At 35.3% G+C, this 19,789-nt stretch overlaps 1 protein-coding gene across 1 annotated transcript; it reads right to left on the reverse strand.

Moving 5' to 3' along the window:
• Positions 1 to 2,849: 2,849 nt before the first annotated feature.
• LOC133322083 (neurotrimin-like) lies at positions 2,850 to 15,305 on the reverse strand (the record flags this gene model as incomplete). The annotated part of the gene is made up of 5 exons (XM_061531150.1): positions 15,278 to 15,305; positions 3,922 to 4,019; positions 3,337 to 3,832; positions 2,990 to 3,271; positions 2,850 to 2,921 (listed from the first exon to the last, which is right to left on the reverse strand). Coding segments are annotated over exons 1-5 (976 nt in total), but the record flags the coding sequence as incomplete, so codon positions are not given.
• Between the last annotated feature and the right edge of the window lie 4,484 nt (positions 15,306 to 19,789).

Genomic DNA, 19,789 nt, shown 5'->3' on the forward strand with positions numbered 1-19,789 from the left:
TTACATGTTTTGCATAACTGGTTCAGAGACGTATTGCTGTCAAAGTATATATTCCCTCATTATCTAAAGGCTGAGGATACAAAAATATACCTCATAACCCTGAAAACCTTGAACTTATTTAACCATACATCCCGGAAATCTAGCACTTCATTATTGTGGTACTATTATGATTATATACGTCTGTGGGTAGCATAGCTAAATGCAATCTCTATTCCTGTTTTTGCAACGCAAGACAATATATTTTAAAAGCACTCGTGGAAGTTAGCAGGTCTAAGGGGAAAGTATCGGAGGAAGTGATTGTGTGCCAAAGATTCATGGACTGATGATGCTAATTTTGGCAACCCTAAATTAAATAGTAATCATTGGTTCCAAAGTGTCACCCTCTAGTCAGAAGATACCGTCAAGTAAGATACAGAAGGATGCCGATAAGCCAACAACAAGTAAGAAGGCAGGAAAGTGGGAGACAGGTGCCATTGCACATAGTTCAACAAACCGTTTCGTATGCATTGGTAGCGGCTTAGGACTATCCTCCTAGTCGGAAATAGTGGTAGGTTTACTCAGGGATATTCGAAGCCGAAACGTGGTGATGCAACAACTTGGCAAAGCGCCCCCTACGTAGCAATAACTGAAAAGGCTGATCCCTCTTTCAGTAAGAGTCGTTCGTTGGAAACTCGACCAGCATCTAAAAACCATTTTCCTAACGTATGAGGATGGCCATCATCGGTTACAGTATGGTAGGATAACCCTATATAATTAAGTGTTAAAAATAGAACAATTGAAGAGGTTGGTCGAGAAACAGCGCACTGGTCTTAATATTGGTATCTGGCGACACTGGTCGTGAAATTCGCCACCGATAAATTGTAGCAACCGATATGAGGAGCAACAAATGCCCTCTTTCCGTTTCCCCATTCGAGTAAAAAAACAACGAAAGGCGTTCGTAATGGGAATCCAAGAAACTAATCTGTTGTTACAGTGTTGAGAACTCCTAGCGTCAACGGTCTGTATTATTGCCTGAAATTTGGAAGCACTGTGGAAAGAAGACTGAATTTGTACTTGGAAACACTTCACAACTACTTCAACAAATGGGGACTTAAACTCAATGTTGGAAAATGTATACCCGTGGTTTTCAAGGGCAAACCCAGGTGCACTGCTTCCGAAAGTACATTCCAACTATAAAGCTTGGAAATGAATTCACCGGAGTGTCAGACTTGGAATCATCCTGCACGAGAGATTCGACTTCTGTCGCCATGTGGATTATGTGCCTTCAAAGGCCAAAAATATTAACTTTGCCTATCAGATACTATTCCGAATGCGAGGAGGGATTTCTTCGGAGGTAAAGTTGCTAATATACAAGCAAGTGATTCGTCCAATCATCACCTACTCCTTTGCTACATGGGCAGACATATCGTCAGACCTGATAGAAAGAATTAGAATGTGGGAGAGAAATGTATTTGCACCATGCGTAGGAATGAGGCCAACAATGGATAACAATGGAATTTATAGACGTCCAACCAATAGGAACATCTACAATGCAATCGACTTCAACCGAATCGATGTATGCATGATGAAATATGATCTCAACTTCCGGAAAAGGAGCCCGCTTGTGGAAAATGGCTCCTAAAGTGCAAGGAGGAACTCCACTCCATGCTTAGAAGGAAACACCTACCATCTGTAGCTTGGCTGAAGCTGCGAGATGGAGGAATCCTTTGTGATGAAGATGACCGTCTGCTGTACTATCATCATTTAAGTGTAAGTATAGATTTAATGTAGTTGTAAGTTAATTTAAGTTTGGCCTGTTTTTTTAATTTTTAAGGCATGTGAAGTTTTAACAGTATCTATATAAGTACTAGCTTGTTTAAACAATCTCTGGCATTTCAAATGCGGCGCTAGATATGAAATAATTTTTTACTGTAGCCATTAAGAATACTTACTGTACAATTTTTAAATGAAATGGTAATGGAGTCAGTCATCTGTAGATGATTGTTTAGTTCAGCGGGGTTGCAAAACTCTCTTCGCTCTTGCCTATGGAAGTAGTTAGTGCAGTTTACAGTCTAGTGGAGTGGAGTTGAGAAACTTTGTCTTGGGTACCAGTGAACGAAACTGCTGTCTCATAGAGGGGGGCTGAAAAACGAGCCCATGGCTTTAAGACGAAGCATCGGGCTGCATTTATCGTAATCTCCGGATGCCGTCCTGCTCATCGTGCTGGCCTGTACCAAGTTGCCCCCAATCTCCGGGTATCGTCACCGCTCACCGAACTGCTACTGTGCCTTGCTGCAGCCAGTGATCCTAAGACGCCGGTCATAATTATAAAATCCTTGTCCCCTTTCCTCAGATCCATATTATGTGATTAAATGTTAAGTGTAGTTTTTTTTATCGCTTTCTAATATAAAATAACATCTTCTTATAAAAATAAAAACTGCACTTTCCTCTCTTTTAAAAATCTTACAACAAAAATAAATTCTTGTGACGGCCCCGCTGAACATATCCCAGCTTCAAAGTGGTAAACATGTCGTCACAAGGTTCTACCATTATTTTTCAACCAGAGTGTCTGTAGTTTGATATTTTCTTTTGCTCCGAGCAGCAATTTACCATGGCATGGCCCATATATACAAGTTCGGATCGATTTTAGGTATTTTTACGAATCGGCCGAACTTTATGACGTTTTTACTTGTTTTAAATTTATTCACAATTTTATTGCAATTAACAATAACCAATAAATACAAATTATAATAATTAGGAAGCATATATTAGGTTCGTATATTCGTTTATGACCGGATATGTACTCTGAAAAATATGGGAGAAAAATAAATTATTTTTTTTTCAGAAAATCTAGGATTGAAATTCCTTACCTTCTATAATAATATATTGATTGTCCTTGCTATTGGTTTGAAAAGCATGCTGGAGGTTCTTTTTGGCTTTGTCTAGAAGAAAATCGGAAAAATAATGTAGTTTTCAAAAAAATTTTCTTTACTTTCATCAACGAACTTACGATGCAGTGTTATGATCTGTTCCATTTCACCCAACATATTTTTGGCAACGCAATGGTATTCTCCAAAATCTTTGGCCTTCATGGGTCGTACCACCAGACGCATTACAATTTTATAGATGCCATTAGCTGAGACCGTTTCATACGTGCCACCCTGTATAAATTCCTTGTCTTTCAGCCAATAATTTACTGAGGTAGGATGAGATTCTGAAATGCATTCCAATGTGACCTTTTGGCCAAAGCCAACATAAATGGTGTCATAGCGGGTGAATATGGTGGGAGGGACTGGAAAGCACATCAGAATTTTTATTTTGGAAAATAGAAACAATTATGGGAAGTTCTTAACTCACAATTAACAATCACCGATATCCGCTTGCTCACCGTCGGCGGTACCCCATTCGAGGCTATACACAAATATGCCCCCATTGTATCCCGGCTGACGTGGGGCAGTGTTAAATTTTGCCCTTCCATACTATAGACATAACGTCCATTCTCCACATAGAGAGGAAGATCTTTTTCCCGACGCCATGTTATGGTGGGCATTGGTAGTCCCGTGGCGGTGCAGGTTAGGCTAATATTTGTACCAACTTCCACAACCATATCATTGCTTGTTTGATAATCTATGATATCCGGTGGTACTACAACATCCAAATAGCCCACCTGACTTTTCATGGGGTCGGTATTAATTTGACACATATACCATCCGCGATCAGACTCTTGAACATCACGTATCCTCAGTTGCCAGATGCGATGTTCGGTGTGACTTATGCTGATGCGATGATTTTTTGTGATCACATGATTTTGTATGCTGAGTATGGTTTGGGTATCGACACGCAGCCAAGCCATCTGGAAAGGGGAGAGGGGGTTTAATTATTAATATAAGTTCGATACAGAGGATTTTAATCCGATGGGCCTTCAAATTTTCCAGAACTTACCTTAAATGAAACCAAATCATGGACCACGCAGGTAAGTATGGCATCTCGACCAACAGGAACTGTGACATTGTGAATGGGTCCACTAAATTTGGGATCAGCTGGAAAATAGAGAAAAATATTCTTTAATAAATCCACGCCTCTGAGAGGCCTTGAAAATTATTCTTTAATAAATTCACGCCTCTGTCAGGCCGTGAAAAAAAAAATTCTTAAAAAAATCCACGCCTTGGATAGGCTCTGAAAATCATTTTTTTAAAAAAAATCCAATCCATTTGAGTATTCCCATCCTCGATTATGGATTATTTCCGATACATATTGTCCTGCTCCTTCTTCTTTTTAACTAGCAGTTTGAGGTTATTGTACAATATTAATGAGTGTTGTATCACCACATAACTAACTACTACCATTGTTTAGCCAAACTCTCAGCATGAAATTCCATAGAAAATTCTTTCCTAGGATTCCATAAAAACTCCAGACACACAAAAATACCGACAATGTGTCTTCATCGTCCAATGGTCTGAGAGGAGTTTAGCTATCATGCAATAAACAAATTATAAAATATTTTCCACACAACTTATTTAGTTTTTATTAGAAAGAGCAACATGTTCGCAAATTACCTACCAACAGCCGTTAAGCAGGAAATAAACATCGAATGTGTATGGCATTTATGTTATGCCATATATTATGATGCAGTTTCATGGGTGGAGGATTCCTAAAATTTGTGATATTTATGCAATAGGAAATATGCTATTGTTTTTCCAAAAAACACCTCAGCCGAAAAGTATGCAATGAAAAATAATTCACATAAAACCAAAAATTGCATTCTTGGTGCTGTTACACCAATTTTAGACTATTATGTCTTTGGTCTAGACACTTTGGGAAGAGTTTTGTTATGTTGCCATGGCAGGGTAATAGGTGAAAGGTGTCAAAACAATTGGGAAGTCTTCATGAAAATACGTTAACGTGGTAATTTTTATACCCTTCACCACAGTGTGGTACATGGTATTATGTCTTTGTGCATATGTTTGTAACAGGCAAAAACAATCAAGAAAGACCCATGGTTCCTTTTGAGAATATGCATAGAATCACTTTCTGAGTCGATTTATGCATGTCCGTCTGTCCGTCCGTCCATGTATTTTTGTTAACAAAGTACAGGTCGCATTTATGATCCGATTTGGATGAAATTTGGCACATGTCACTTACTTGGCCCAAGGACGAACCCTATTGAAAATGGGAAAAACATATTTTCGTCCGATTTAATGTAATTGGTGTACCAAAGTCCCTATATATCTTTCGATTTGCACGAAATTTGGCATAGAGAACTGAATTAGGTCCAGAATGATGTGTGTCAATGTTCGAGAAAATCGGTTCAGACTTAGATATAGCTCCCATATATAGTTTCGTCCGATTTAAGGTAAATGTTGCACGAAATTTGGCACAGAGTACTGTATTAGGTCCAGAATGATGTGTGCTAAGTTTCGAGAAAATCGGGTCAGATTTATATATAGCTCCCATATATATTTTCGTCCGATCTAAGGTAAATGGGCCTTCAAAGTGCCTATATATCTTTAGAGTTACACGAAATTTGGCATAGGGCACTGAATTAGGTCCAGAATGATGCGTGCTAAGTTTCGTGAGAATCGGTTCAGATTTAGATATAGCTTCAATATATATTTTCGACTGATTTAATTTAAATTGTGCACTAAAGGCCCAAAGATTCGCCGATCGGCACACAATTTTGTACAATGTACTCTTACTATAACCATTCGTGTGTCAAGTTTACTTGAAATTGGTTCAAATTTACATATACCTTCTATATATATATATTTTAGTCCGATTTTAAGTAAATGATACACTAAAGGCCCATACAGACCCATACACGTACAGAAATTAATAAAAATTAATATCTAGCAAGTTTCCTTGAAATCGGTTCAGATTTGCTTCCATATATAATTTCGACCTATTCATGTCGACTGTACACCAAATAATCGCCTTAGAAAATGCGACGTCTGTTAGGATACATATGTAGAATATCCCCAAAGTGGTGAAGGGTATCATATAGTCAGCACCGTCCGACTTTACTACTTTCCTTACTGGTTTTCTCTATAAATGTTGTGGAATGTCTAATTTGATACCCAATACATTGACTTGAAAATATCCTGCGGACAAGTAGTTTACCCAACAAGGTCCCGGAATGCCAAATTACTGCCTCTTCGTAATGCTAAAGTAATATCACTTTGGATAGAAAATGTGCTAGGATCATTACAATATCTATATTATTATACCTATATATCGACCGATATTTCTAATTTTTGTGCCAGAAAATTTGTCACCCAATGTAAACTTCCAATAATTTTTCTGCAAGGATCTTAAAAATATCTTAAATAAGATATTGTCCATTTCAAAAATTGAAACAATATTAAACTAGGAGGTGTTTTGTCCTCATGGAACTTATAAAAAATTAGTACAAATATCAAAAACTGGCCGGTACCAATATATGGTAAAAGGATATGAATATGGACCTATATTGACAGTTTTCTGTAGCGGATCTTTTAAACTCTGAAACTGGTATTGCTAAATTAGGAGCAGCAGTTTCGGCACTTTTTATACCCTTCACCACATTGTGGTTTTAGGTCTTTGTGCATATGTTTGTAACAGGCAAACGGAAACGAGATAGACACATGGTTCCTTTTAAAAATATGCATAGAATCATTTTCTGAGTCGATTTATGCACGTCCGTCTGTCTGTCTGTTTGACTGTCCATGTTAAATTGTAAATGAAGTACAGGTTGTATTTATATACATACTTCGATTTACATGAAATTTGACATAACGTACTTAATTAAGTCCTGAACGATGTGTGTTAAATTTTGTGAAAATCGGTTCAGATTTAGATATCTCTCCCCTATATATTTTCGCCCGATTTAAGGTAAATGGTGTCCCAAAGTCCCTATATATTGTACTAAATTAAGTCTAAAACGATGTGTGTTAAAATTTGTTAAAATCGGTTCAGATTTAGATATTGTTCCCCTACATATTTTCGCGCGATTTAAGGTAAATGGTGCCCCAAAGTCCCTATATATCTTTCGATTTGCACGAAATTTGGCAAAGCGTACCTAATTAAGTCTAAGTCTAAAACGATGTGTGTTAAATTTTGTGAAAATCGGTTCAGATTTAGATATAGCTCTCATATATATTTTCGTCCGATTTAATAGAAATGGTGCACCAAAGTCCCAATGTATCTTTCGATTGGCACGAAATTTGGCATATCGTATTGAATTAAGTCTAGAATGTTGCTTGCTAAGTTTCGTGAAAATCGGTTCAGATTTAGATATTGTTACCCTACATATTGTCGCCCAATTTCAGGTATATGGTGCCCAAAGTCCCTATATATCTTTCGATTTGCACGAAATTTGGCAAAGCGTACTTAATTAAGTCTAGAATTATGTGTGCTAAGTTTTGTGAAAATCGGTTCAGATTTAGATATTATTCCCCTATATATTTTTGCTCGATTTTAGGTAAATGGTGGCACGAAATTTGGCATATTGTACTAAATTAAGTCTAGAACGATGTGTGTTGAGTTTCGTGAAAATCGAAAATCGATTTTATGTACATGGTGCACCAAAGCCCCAATATATCCTTCGATTTGCACGAAATTTGGATTTATAAGCTAATGAAGAACTCAAAATGTGGCCGAATGCAAAAAACATACTGAAATAAGTGGAACCTAACATGTGACAAGTTTCGATGAAATCGGTTTAGATTTCGATATTTTGCTTTAAATTCTATATCTGACCAAAATTTAGTATAGGTTTCAGAATGACATGTTTAATTTCATGTTAATGGTCCTTCAAAAATGCGACGTCTGTTAGGATTCCATCTGTTGGATGTACCCAAAGTGGTGAAGGGTATCATATAGTCGGCCCCGTCCGACTTTACTACTTTCCTTACTGGTTCTTCATGAATAATTGAAAAATGTGATCTATGTGATCGTGTTGTGGTATCCCTGCTTGAGTTCTTATCACGGTATATTTAAAATGGATAGTTTTACAATACTTTAAACACATAGGTAAATTGGGTATAAACTCATTAACTGGCGAACTACTTGGCATAGGCGGCCAAAATTTGGCAACACGTATACTGGTATGGGAAATGGGGTCTCCGGGTTCATGTTTTGATATAGCTCCCATATAACCTTACCTCCCGATTTTAGGTAATTTTTGTCTATTAGACACATTTTACAATCAAATTGGCTGTAATTTGGCACATAGAGTTCTATATGAGTACCAAATGTACCTTTTGAGTATAAAAATTGGGTATAAACTCGGGTGAACCACTCTATATGTTCACCCATTTTACCAAATTTAGTACGTTTTAGTACACATTAATACACATCCAATAGAAACCTTATTTCCTAATTTCAAGATTTCAGACCGAAACAATGGCCTTCGCTTGGTGACTCCGTTGTGAAAAAAGTTATATTTTCTGTACTAACAAATCATGAAATTCAACAAGGGTTTTATATCATAATCTGATACACTTCCATTCAAATATTAACCCTTTCAGTGTCAAAAATTTTTTTGTCGGAATAAAAATCTAAAATTTTGTACTTAAAATCGTATGAAGGCACAGAGTTTAGAAAAAAAGCAATTCTTATTTTAACCCTCGGACAGTTTTGTCTATCTTTCAGCAAAAACAAAGACATCAATTGTAATGGTACATAGGACAACCGAAAATTTTCAGAGGAGGAGAGTAATTTTAAATGTCGAATATATTCGACAAAAACACTGAGAAGGTTAAAGAAATAAATCTGATCTAAAAAAGTGATGTCGGACGTCCCTAGTGTGATGTCAAAAGTCGAATCCTGATACGTCTTAATTTAGTTACAATTTCACAATAGCTTCGATATAAATACAAATTATCAACGTACCTTTATCCGATAACTAACAAAGGACACGACGCATAATGGGCGCAAAAATTTCTCTCTGGCTTTCTTTCAGTTGCCACTACGATTATGTAACTTATCTCGAATAAAGACTTTATTTACTTACAAATTATAGATTTAGTCAATCCTAATTGATGTTGGATTAAGTTTGCCTTAAAAAATTTTTGAAAACTCATCACAAATTCTTCTTTAAACTTATCCTGCAAATTATGATTTGACCCACAACAACAATTTTAAATTTATGATTATTATGACCAATAAAAATTACACAAAAAATATAGAACATTAATTTTTTGATGGTCCATTTTCAAAATTGACTCCTGACTTCGCGGCATTGGCCTAATTTAATCTGTTAATTTATTAATTCATTCTCCAAAAAGGGGGGAAGTTTTTCCAAAAAGTAACAATTTGTTTGTGGCCAAGTTGAATTTTTGTTGATATTTTCAAGTGGAGATAATCGTGACAATTAATTTATGATTTAATTCGTTTTAATGGGGGTTAGCCTTTGCTGGGCAGGAGGGTTGGTGGACAGGCGGTAGGGGTTGGATGCTGTTATTTAGAAAATTGGGCATCTGTTTTTTTAAAAAGTAAATGGTAAAAAATTCGGTCATTGCCAGTGTTATTGTGTTAATTGAATATCGCTGTGGGTGTGTGTTTTTTAATTTTTCTTGAAATGATAATTACAACAATAAATGGATGAATTCGGCGTCCTCCGGCCTCAACAGAAAATGAAAGAAAATTGAGTATGACCATGAAAGGACATTTCCTTATTGGATATAGAAATATTGGTGGGTGGAGAAGGGAAGGATGCAATGGAATTGGATTTCATTATGGTAGGCCTTGAAAAAATATTCTATAAAAAAATCGACGCCTTCAGTGAGGCCTTGAAAAAATATTCTTTAAATAAATCGAGGCCTTCAGTGAGCCCTTGAAAAAATATTCTTTAAATAAATCGACGCCTTGTGTTGGCCCTTGAAAAAAATATTTTTTCAATATCCTTTATTTAAAAATCGCCTCCTTCCTTAATAACGAAGTCTCATGACAATTTCCTCAAATCATACACCTCTTTAGAAATTCTGGCTCTCTCTCCTTTGAAATGGAAAGTATTTCCCCTCCTTTACACCTAATAAAATCATTTTTTATTTATTTGCCAACCCTACCCACCTTTCCTAGAGTCCTGACAAGTGTCTGTAACTGTCTGCAGTTGCTTCCTTAACCAAACAAGGGGGATGGCTGAAAAAAGTAACATAGCGGATGTCTATATTGTCTGGCTACCTTATTACCTCATTGTCGTAACTTCCTCAAGGAGCTACGAAGGACAGGGTTATGGTAACATCAAAAGTTCTCCTGGAGGATAGTTATTGAAAATAAATATTTAAATTTTCCCCGAAGTAATAAAATGCGTTTATGCTAAGCTCCACTAACCTTAGGTGGGTGCAACTACGCCAATGTTCCGCAGCGACAGGGAATAGTAAACTGTGACAAGAAAAATGCCACAAAAAGACATTTGATTGCACACCAAAGACTACAATGGGAACCAATAAAAACAAAAACCAATGAAAATAAAATATTTATAAATACGGGCAGTTTCGATACTCTACAAGAGGCCTAAATAGTCCTGGATTTATTTAAGAATATTTTTAAGGCCTCACAGAGTCGTGAATTTATTGAAGAATATGTTTTCAAGGCCTAAAAAAGGCATGGATTTATTAAAGAATATTTTTTCAAGGCCTCACAGAGGCGTCGATCTATTAAAGAATATTTCTTCAAGGCCTCACAGAGGCGTGGATCTATTAAATAATATTTTTCAAGGCCTCACAGAGGCGTGGATCTATTAAAGAATATTTTTCAAGGCCTCACAGAGGCGTGGATCTATTAAAGAATATTTTTTCAAGGCCTCTCAGAGGCCTGGATTTATTAAAGAATATTTTTTCAAGGCCTCTCAGAAGCGTGGATTTATTAAAGAATATTTTTTCAAGGCCTCTCAGAGGCGTGGATTTATTAAAGAATATTTTTTCAAGGCTCTAGAAGTGTGGATTTATTAAAGAATATTTTTTCAAGGCCTACCATAAGGCGTGGATTTTTTAAAGAATATTTTTTCAAGGCCTACCATAAGGCGTGGATTTTTTAAAGAATATTTTTTCAAGGCCTACCATAAGGCGTGGATTTTTTAAAGAATATTTTTTCAAGGCCTACCATAAGGCGTGGATTTTTTAAAGAATATTTTTTCAAGGCCTACCATAAGGCGTGGATTTATTAAAGAATATTTTTTCAAGGCCTACCATAAGGCGTGGATTTATTAAAGAATATTTTTTCAAGGCCTACCATAAGGCGTGGATTTTTTAAAGAATATTTTTTCAAGGCCTACCATAAGGCGTGGATTTTTTAAAGAATATTTTTTCAAGGCCTACCATAAGGCGTGGATTTTTTAAAGAATATTTTTTCAAGGCCTACCATAAGGCGTGGATTTATTAAAGAATATTTTTTCAAGGCCTCACAGAGGGGTGGATCTATTAAAGAATATATTTTCAAGGCCTCCAAGAGGCGTGGATCTATTAAAGAATATTTTTTCAAGGCCTCACAGAGGCGTGGATTTATTAAAGAATATTTTTTCAAGGCTTCACAGAGGCGTGGATCTATTAACGAATATTTTTTTAAGGCCTCACAGAGGCGTGGATCTATTAACGAATATTTTTTTAAGGCCTCACAGAGGCGTGGATCTATTAGAAAATATTTTTTCAAGGCCTCCTTACCCTTAGTAGGGCATCTTCAATCTGTTTCACATTTGAGTAAGTCATGATTCAGAAAACAATGTTACTATTTTCTTTTCTAAAATATTTCCTTGTAATATCTTTTGTAACACACTGCCAGCAGGCTCAATGCAACCACCCACCGATTCCGGTGGGTGTTCGAAGTCACCAGGATTGCAAAAAAAAAACTGCATGTCTATGGGCCATCAAACTGAGAGAAAACTTTAATTCTGTCTACCAGTGTTTCGTCAATTTGATTTCTTACAGCCTGCAAAGAAGGAAAAAACGAAGAACAAAAAATGTTACCTGATGTTGGGGTTCAAAATAAGTAACCTAAACGGAAGTTCAAAACACTTGTAGTTGAGTTTTTTTCTGCTGTCGGCTGTGTGATGGCTTTTGGACTTCTTTTTTATTTTCCTTGCCATATTCCTGCAGACCGTTTAACAACTTCCGCTTATAAACCAAATTTTTTTTTTTAACAACAATAATAAATTGTTTTGGTTGTTGGTGTTTTTTTTTATAATTTGCTACAATTTCACTGCGAATATGACGTTTAATTTTGACTTTATTGCGGTGTACGATAAGTGATTTTGTTGTGGAAATGGATATTTGTCAGTCAGGTGATGCGTGAGGAATTTGGCTTTAGATGAAGAAGATGATTTATGTGCCCTACACAAAACTTTGAAAAATATTTTTTTATTAATCCACGCCTTTGATAGCCCCTGAAAAATATTCTTTAATAAATCCACGCCTTTGATAGCCCCTGAAAAATATTCTTTAATAAATCCACGCCTTTGATAGCCCCTGAAAAATATTCTTTAATAAATCCACGCCTTTGATAGCCCCTGAAAAATATTCTTTAATAAATCCACGCCTTTGATAGCCCCTGAAAAATATTCTTTAATAAATCCACGCCTTTGATAGCCCCTGAAAAATATTCTTAAAAAATCCACGCCTTTGATAGTCCCTGAAAAATACTCTCTAAAAAAACCGCGCCTTTGATAGTCCCTGAAAAAATATTCTTAAAAAAATCCACGCCTTTGATAGTCCCTGAAAAAATATTCTTTAAAAAATCCACGCCTTTGATGGTCCCTGAAAAAAATATTCTTTAAAAAATCCACGCCTTTGATAGCCCCTGAAAAAATATTCTTTAATAAATCCACGCCTTTGATAGCCCCTGAAAAAATATTCTTTAAAAAATCCACGCCTTTGATAGACCCTGAAAAAATATTCTTTAATAAATCCACGCCTTTGATAGCCCCTGAAAAAATATTCTTTAATAAATCCACGCCTTTGATAGACCCTGAAAAAATATTCTTTAATAAATCCACGCCTTTGATAGCCCCTGAAAAAATATTATTTAATAAATCCACGCCTTTGTACTCCTTGAAAAAATATTATTTAATAAATCCACGCCTTTGATAGCCCCTGAAAAAATATTCTTTAATAAATCCACGCCTTTGATAGCCCCTGAAAAAATATTATTTAATAAATCCACGCCTTTGATAGCCCCTGAAAAAATATTATTTAATAAATCCACGCCTTTGATAGCCCCTGAAAAAAATATTCCTTAAAAAATCCACGCCTTTGATAGCCCCTGATAGCCCCTGAAAAAATATTATTTAATAAATCCACGCCTTTGATAGCCCCTGAAAAAATATTATTTAATAAATCCACGCCTTTGATAGTCCCTGAAAAAATATTCTTTAATAAATCCACGCCTTTGATAGCCCCTGAAAAAATATTATTTAATAAATCCACGCCTTTGATAGCCCCTGAAAAAATATTATTTAATAAATCCACGCCTTTGATAGCCCCTGAAAAAAATATTCCTTAAAAAATCCACGCCTTTGATAGCCCCTGAAAAAATATTATTTAATAAATCCACGCCTTTGATAGCCCCTGAAAAAATATTATTTAATAAATCCACGCCTTTGATAGCCCTTGAAAAAATATTATTTAATAAATCCACGCCTTTGATAGCCCCTGAAAAAATATTCTTTAAAAAATCCACGCCTTTGATAGCCCCTGAAAAAATATTGTTTAATAAATCCACGCCTTTGATAGCCCCTGAAAAACAATTCTTTAAAAAATCCACGCCTTTGATGGTCCCTGAAAAAATAATCTTTAATATATCCACGCCTTTAATAGTCCCGAAAAAAATATTCTTTAAACAATTCACGCCTTTGATAGTCCCGGAAAAAATATTCTTTAAACAATTCACGCCTTTGATAGTCCCTGAATCAACATTCTTTAAAAAATCCACGCCTTTGATAGTCCCTGAACAAATATTCTTTAAAAAATCCACGCCTTTGATAGTCCCTGAACAAATATTCTTTAAAAAATCCACGCCTTTGATAGTCCCTGAATCAACATTCTTTAAAAAATCCACGCCTTTGATAGCCCCTGAAAAAATATTCTTTAAAAAATCCACGCCTTTGATAGTCCCTGAACAAATATTCTTTAAAAAATCCACGCCTTTGATAGTCCCTGAATCAACATTCTTTAAAAAATCCACGCCTTTGATAGCCCCTGAAAAAATATTCTTTAATAAATCCACGCCTTTGATAGTCCCTGAAAAATATTCTTTAAAAAATCCACGCCTTTGATAGTCCCTGAATCAACATTCTTTAAAAAATCCACGCCTTTGAAAGCCCCTGAAAAAATATTCTTTAATAAATCCACGCCTTTGATAGCCCCTGAAAAACTATTCTTTAATAAATCTACGCCTAGTTTGGTCCTTGAAAAAATATTGTTTAATAAATCCAAGCCTAATTTTGAACTTGAAATTATTTTAAAACACACACACATACATATATAAACTTACAGTTATTTAATTCCGATATTGTTGCTAAAATCAGGTTAAAAAATTGCAAACTTATTAAAATAGCCAGTAGAGGATTCATATTTTTTCCGACAATATTTGAATTTGGTAATTTTATTTTAGTTTTTAAAATCACTGAAACATTAAAAAATAGTTATCCTTGTTTCAAAACTTCTCAAAATTCCATTATTTTTTTCAAAACCCGTCGTTTATTATTTTCCGTTTTAGAAGTTTTTCTTTTTGGCGCAACGACACATCTAACCACGACAAGCTGACAACGATGACTGTTAAGTAGTTTTGTCTTGTGGCCAAAATGATACAACCAATATTATTTTTTGGCCAAATAGAGGTAACACAAACATGAAACTGAAGAAGCAATGAACACAAGTATTCAAATAATTATTTTATGCCATGGCGGTGTTTAGGCAGGCCAATGTTGCAGTGCAGAACACCCCCACAATAGAGGATATTGTGTTTGTGTGTGTTTGGTGTTAGTTGAAGTTCTTATTTTTTTGAAAAAGCGCGCCAAATGTTGTTTTTTTATTTTCACAAACAGCGCATGATTGCTGTAATGTTAGAAGTTGGTGAGAGGCTAAGGGAGTGCGATAAAATAAGTGTGAAAAAACAACTGCAGTTTAAATACTACGAACCATTTGCCGGTATTTATTTTCACGTAAGCACCAGCTAAGGACTTCATTCATAATTGCATGGATGAGTTTTATTGCAAGGATTGCGTGTTTATAACCAAGTCGGGTAATTGGCGGGAAATTTTTCAAAGAGAATATTAGGAATAAAAATATCCTTGCAGAATATAGCAATAAAATATGAGTTTACTACTTACCAATCACCTGCAAGTTTGATATTGCCATATTAACTTTTAGGACTTAATATGCCGCGGACCAAAACTACCTGACAGTGTTCCTAAAATATGGACCTACATCTTTAATAATCAGCGGAGTCTGTTTTTCGTTAGAGGATAAAGCAGAGAGGGAATGTATTGGGAATGAAAGAATTAGGTCCAAGTTCGGAGATATGCTGCCGACTCCATTATACATGAAGATATTGTTCAGTATCTCGATTCGGAGCCATTGTATGCATTTCTTCAACGCCCAGGCGAAACGTCTGAAGCTAGAATCTTGAAATTTAAGGTGAGGATCACTCTTAGTCCGAAGCTGTCAGATAAGGCTGGGTTGAAAATTCATACTAGAACGGCACGAAAAGTACTAAATATGGTAACATTTGTATTTGGCGAACCGGTAGAGCTAGAACTCTGAAATTTGGATTGATGGTCATTAATAGAGTGTAGTATACCTGTACCTGGAAATTCGAACTATAACTATCCAAAAAGTACTAATTTTTTTTAGAATTTCATAGCATGTGTCCGTCTGTCTGTCCATGTATTTTTGTGAACCAAGTACAGGTCGCATTTATGATCCGATTTGGATGAAATTCGGCATTTGTCACTTATTTGGCCCAAGGACGAAACCTATTGAAATTGGCGAAAATCGGTTCAGATTTTAGGCAAATGGTATACCATGCTGCCAATATTGGTCCGATTGAGACATAATTTTGCACGGAGTACTGACTTAGGTCCAGATTGATGTATGCGTAGTTTTGTTGAAATTGGTTCAGATTTAGATATAGCTCCTATATATAGTTTCGTCCGATTTTATGTACATGGATTACCAATGAGGCCGATTCGTAGTTTAGGAAATTCGTACTTATGTGTACATAATTTGGTACAATTTGAATTTTGGATACACCAATAGAGCTGGAACCCTGAAATATGGAGTTATGATCACTGTTGGCCGAGCTCTCTGGCTACGAGGCTGGTCGGAGTGTGAAATTAAGGTATGTAAATAATTTTGGAAATTCGTACTTATGTGTACTAAATGGTACTAAATTTGGTACAATTTGGATTAAACCCATAGGTCCGGAATTCTGAAATTAGGAAATACGATTTCTATTGGATTGTATAATTTAGGTAGTAATGGAAAATTGTACCTATGTGTACTAAAGTTGATACAATTTGGATTTAAGTGATTCGACAGAGCTGGAATCCTGAAATTTGGAATTAAAATTACAGTTACTGTACTAAATGGTACTAAATTTGGTACGATTTGGATTTAGGGGAAGCCATACTGAAATTTGGAGTTAGGATTACTGTTGGAGTGTAGTATTGGGTTATGAATGAAGTTTTCGTTATTCGTACTTATGTATACTAAATTGTACTAAATTTGTTATAATTTAGATTCGGGTGAAACGATCGGGCTGGAATTCTGAAATTGGGAAATATTATTTCTATTGGATGGTTAAGGCAGGTACTTATGAAAATGTATATTAATGTGTAGTTAATTTAGTAAAATTTCGATGAAATTTGGAAGCTCGAATCGTGAAATTTCGAATTATTTTTGGAAATAAGTACTACAAGAGTGTAAAAGATAATAAATGGTACTAAATTGAGTATGGAGCTATATTTCTTTTGCGGTCAGAATTGGTGTGTAGTGTTGAGATATGAAGGTAGTTTTGGAAAAATGTGCCAAAAGAGAACAATGGTACTAAATTGTACTAAAATTTCGGTATGTTAAAAGTCCTATGTAATTTTTGGATCCGATAATATGGTATTTCGTGTTCTCCTGACCGCAATTTACCAGGGCATAATCTATATATAAAAGTGCCGATCAATCTTCGTCAGTCATTTTGAAAGTCCATCTGATGGCGGAAACTGTTCGACTTTATCGAACATTACGACGTTTATTATTGTTAATTTTTTACAATTTACATCACAAATATGGCAAGGGCATTCAGTCAATCATTGGGTTACATATCTCACCATAAATAATTATACTGGAAACCAATAGAAACATCTTCAGCAATCTTATACATCTATAGCCGTCTATTATATTGACTTTGATATACCACAGCATCTCCTCAAATTGCCTCGCCAAAATATTGGCCCTAGACGCACATTTATCTCTACCGATTTCCATATATTGATGTTATGAATACATCCCTGTATGTCCATTAGAAATTGTAATAAATGTACAGATAGAAACAATTCATTAAATTGCACCGATCATGGGCTCGAGGGATGACTCTTATAATTTTTAACGATCTGTATTTTTTAGATATTTTTTTTAATTTCTGCTCCCAGTTTTATAACTAATCAGAATATACATATACTTTATGATACCCTTTATCACTTTGGGTATATTCTACATATGTATCCTATCAGATGTCGCCTTTTCGAAGGAACATTGACGTGAAATTAAACGAACTTAAATATGTGATATTTATTTATAAGTAAACCGACTAACATCAATCCCAAAACATGCCATTCTGCAACCTATTCTAAATTTTGTAAATAGATTTAAAGCAAACTTTATACACGCTATTTGTATTTAAAATGTAGTATCAATCAGGCACACTAATTGATTATTTGGTGTACAGTAAACATGGATAGGTCGAAATTATATATGGTAGCTATGCTATATCTATATCTGAACGGATTTCAAGGAAACTTACCAGAGATTAATTTATATTAATTTCAGTACGTTGTCAATCGGCCTAGCTATGGGTCTTTAGTGCACCATTAATAAAAATCGGACGAAAGTATATATAGGAGCTATATGTAAATCTGAACCGATTTCAAGAAAATTTGAAACACGAAAGTTTATAGTAACTTCAGTACATTGTAAAAAAATTGGGTGCCGGTCGGCAAAACATTAGGTCTTTAGTGCACAATTTACATTAAATCGAACAAATCTATATATGGGAGCTATATCTAAATTTGAACCGATTTGCATGAAACTTGGCACACATCATTCTGGACCTAATTCAGTAACCTATGCCAAATTCCGTGCAACTCGAGAAATATATAGGGACTTTTGAGATCCATTTACCTTAAATCGGACGAAAATAAATATAAGAGCTATATATAAATCTGATCCATTTTCTCGAAACATGGCAAACGTTATTCTAGACTTAATTCAGTACGCTATGCCAAAATTCGTGCAAATCGAAAGATATGTGGGGACTTTGGTGCACCATTTACATGAAATCAGACAAAACTATATATGGGAGCTATATTTAAATCTGAACCGATTTTTTCAGAAATTAATTTCGTGCAAATCGAAAGATATGTAGGGACTTCGGTGCCCCGTTTACCTTAAATCGGACGAAAATATATATGGGAGCAAAATCTGACCCGATTTTGTCGAGACTTGACACACGTCATTCTAGACTCAATTCAGTACACTATGCAAAATTTCGTGCAAATCGAAAGATATATATAAAGGGATTTGGGAGACTATGGGAGCTATATCTAAATCTGAACCGACTTTCACGAAACTTTGCATAAATCATTGTGGACTTAATTCAGTACTCTGTGCCAAATTTCGAGCAAATCAAAAATATATAGGGACTTTGGTGCCCCATTAACCTTAAATCGGACGAAACTATATACGAGAGCTATATCTAAATCTGAACCGATTTTCTTCAATTTCAATAGGGTTCGTCCTTGTGAAATAATAATAAGTGAATTGTGGCAAATTTCATTCAAATCGTATCATAAATGCGACCTGTACTTTGTTTACAATTTAACACCTACAGATGGACGAACGGACATGCATAAATCGACTCAGAAAGGGATTCTATGCATATTCTCGAAAGGAACCATGTGTCTACCTCCTTTCTTTTTGCCTGTTACAAACATATGCACAATGACATAATACCCTGTACCACAGTGTGGTGAAGGGTATAACAAATATGGGAGCTATATTTTATCTCAGTATGCTGTGCAAAATGTTGTCTCAATCGGACAAATATTGGGAGTTGGTGCACCATTTACTTAAAACCGGACGAAACTATATAAGTGAGCTATATCCAGTGTTGCCAATTTAGCACTTTTAGTGCTAGATTTAGCACTTTTTAAACTCGTTTAGCACCAAAAAAATCGGTCTAGCACCTAGCACTTTTTTTAGCATTTTTAATTTGTTCCAAGTTTTTTTACAAATTTTAGTATCGCTCCAAAAAATTTTCGTTTTTCGATTTCACATTGGCACATTGAAGTTTCTGTATGTTTCACATGGTGGGTTTGAATTTCCAATGTTTTTTCCAATGAACGGAGCAGTACAGTCGGACGGGGCTATCCATATGATACCCTACGAAACTACCACAAGACTTAAATTTTCTGCGAAACTAATTGCCGTGTCGGTGAAAAATTCTGCGTGGTATCAACCTTCTGGGTTATAATAATACTACAATACCATAACATAAAAAGTAAAATTTATTTTATGTTTGACCCGGCCGAACTTTTTTAACCTCCACCATGAGGATGTCAATCAAAATATCT

This window comes from Musca vetustissima, unplaced genomic scaffold, assembly GCF_032173495.1.
Source record: "Musca vetustissima isolate MV318-11 ecotype Yass unplaced genomic scaffold, APGP_CSIRO_Mvet_v1 utg331964, whole genome shotgun sequence".
NCBI lineage: Eukaryota > Metazoa > Arthropoda > Insecta > Diptera > Muscidae > Musca > Musca vetustissima.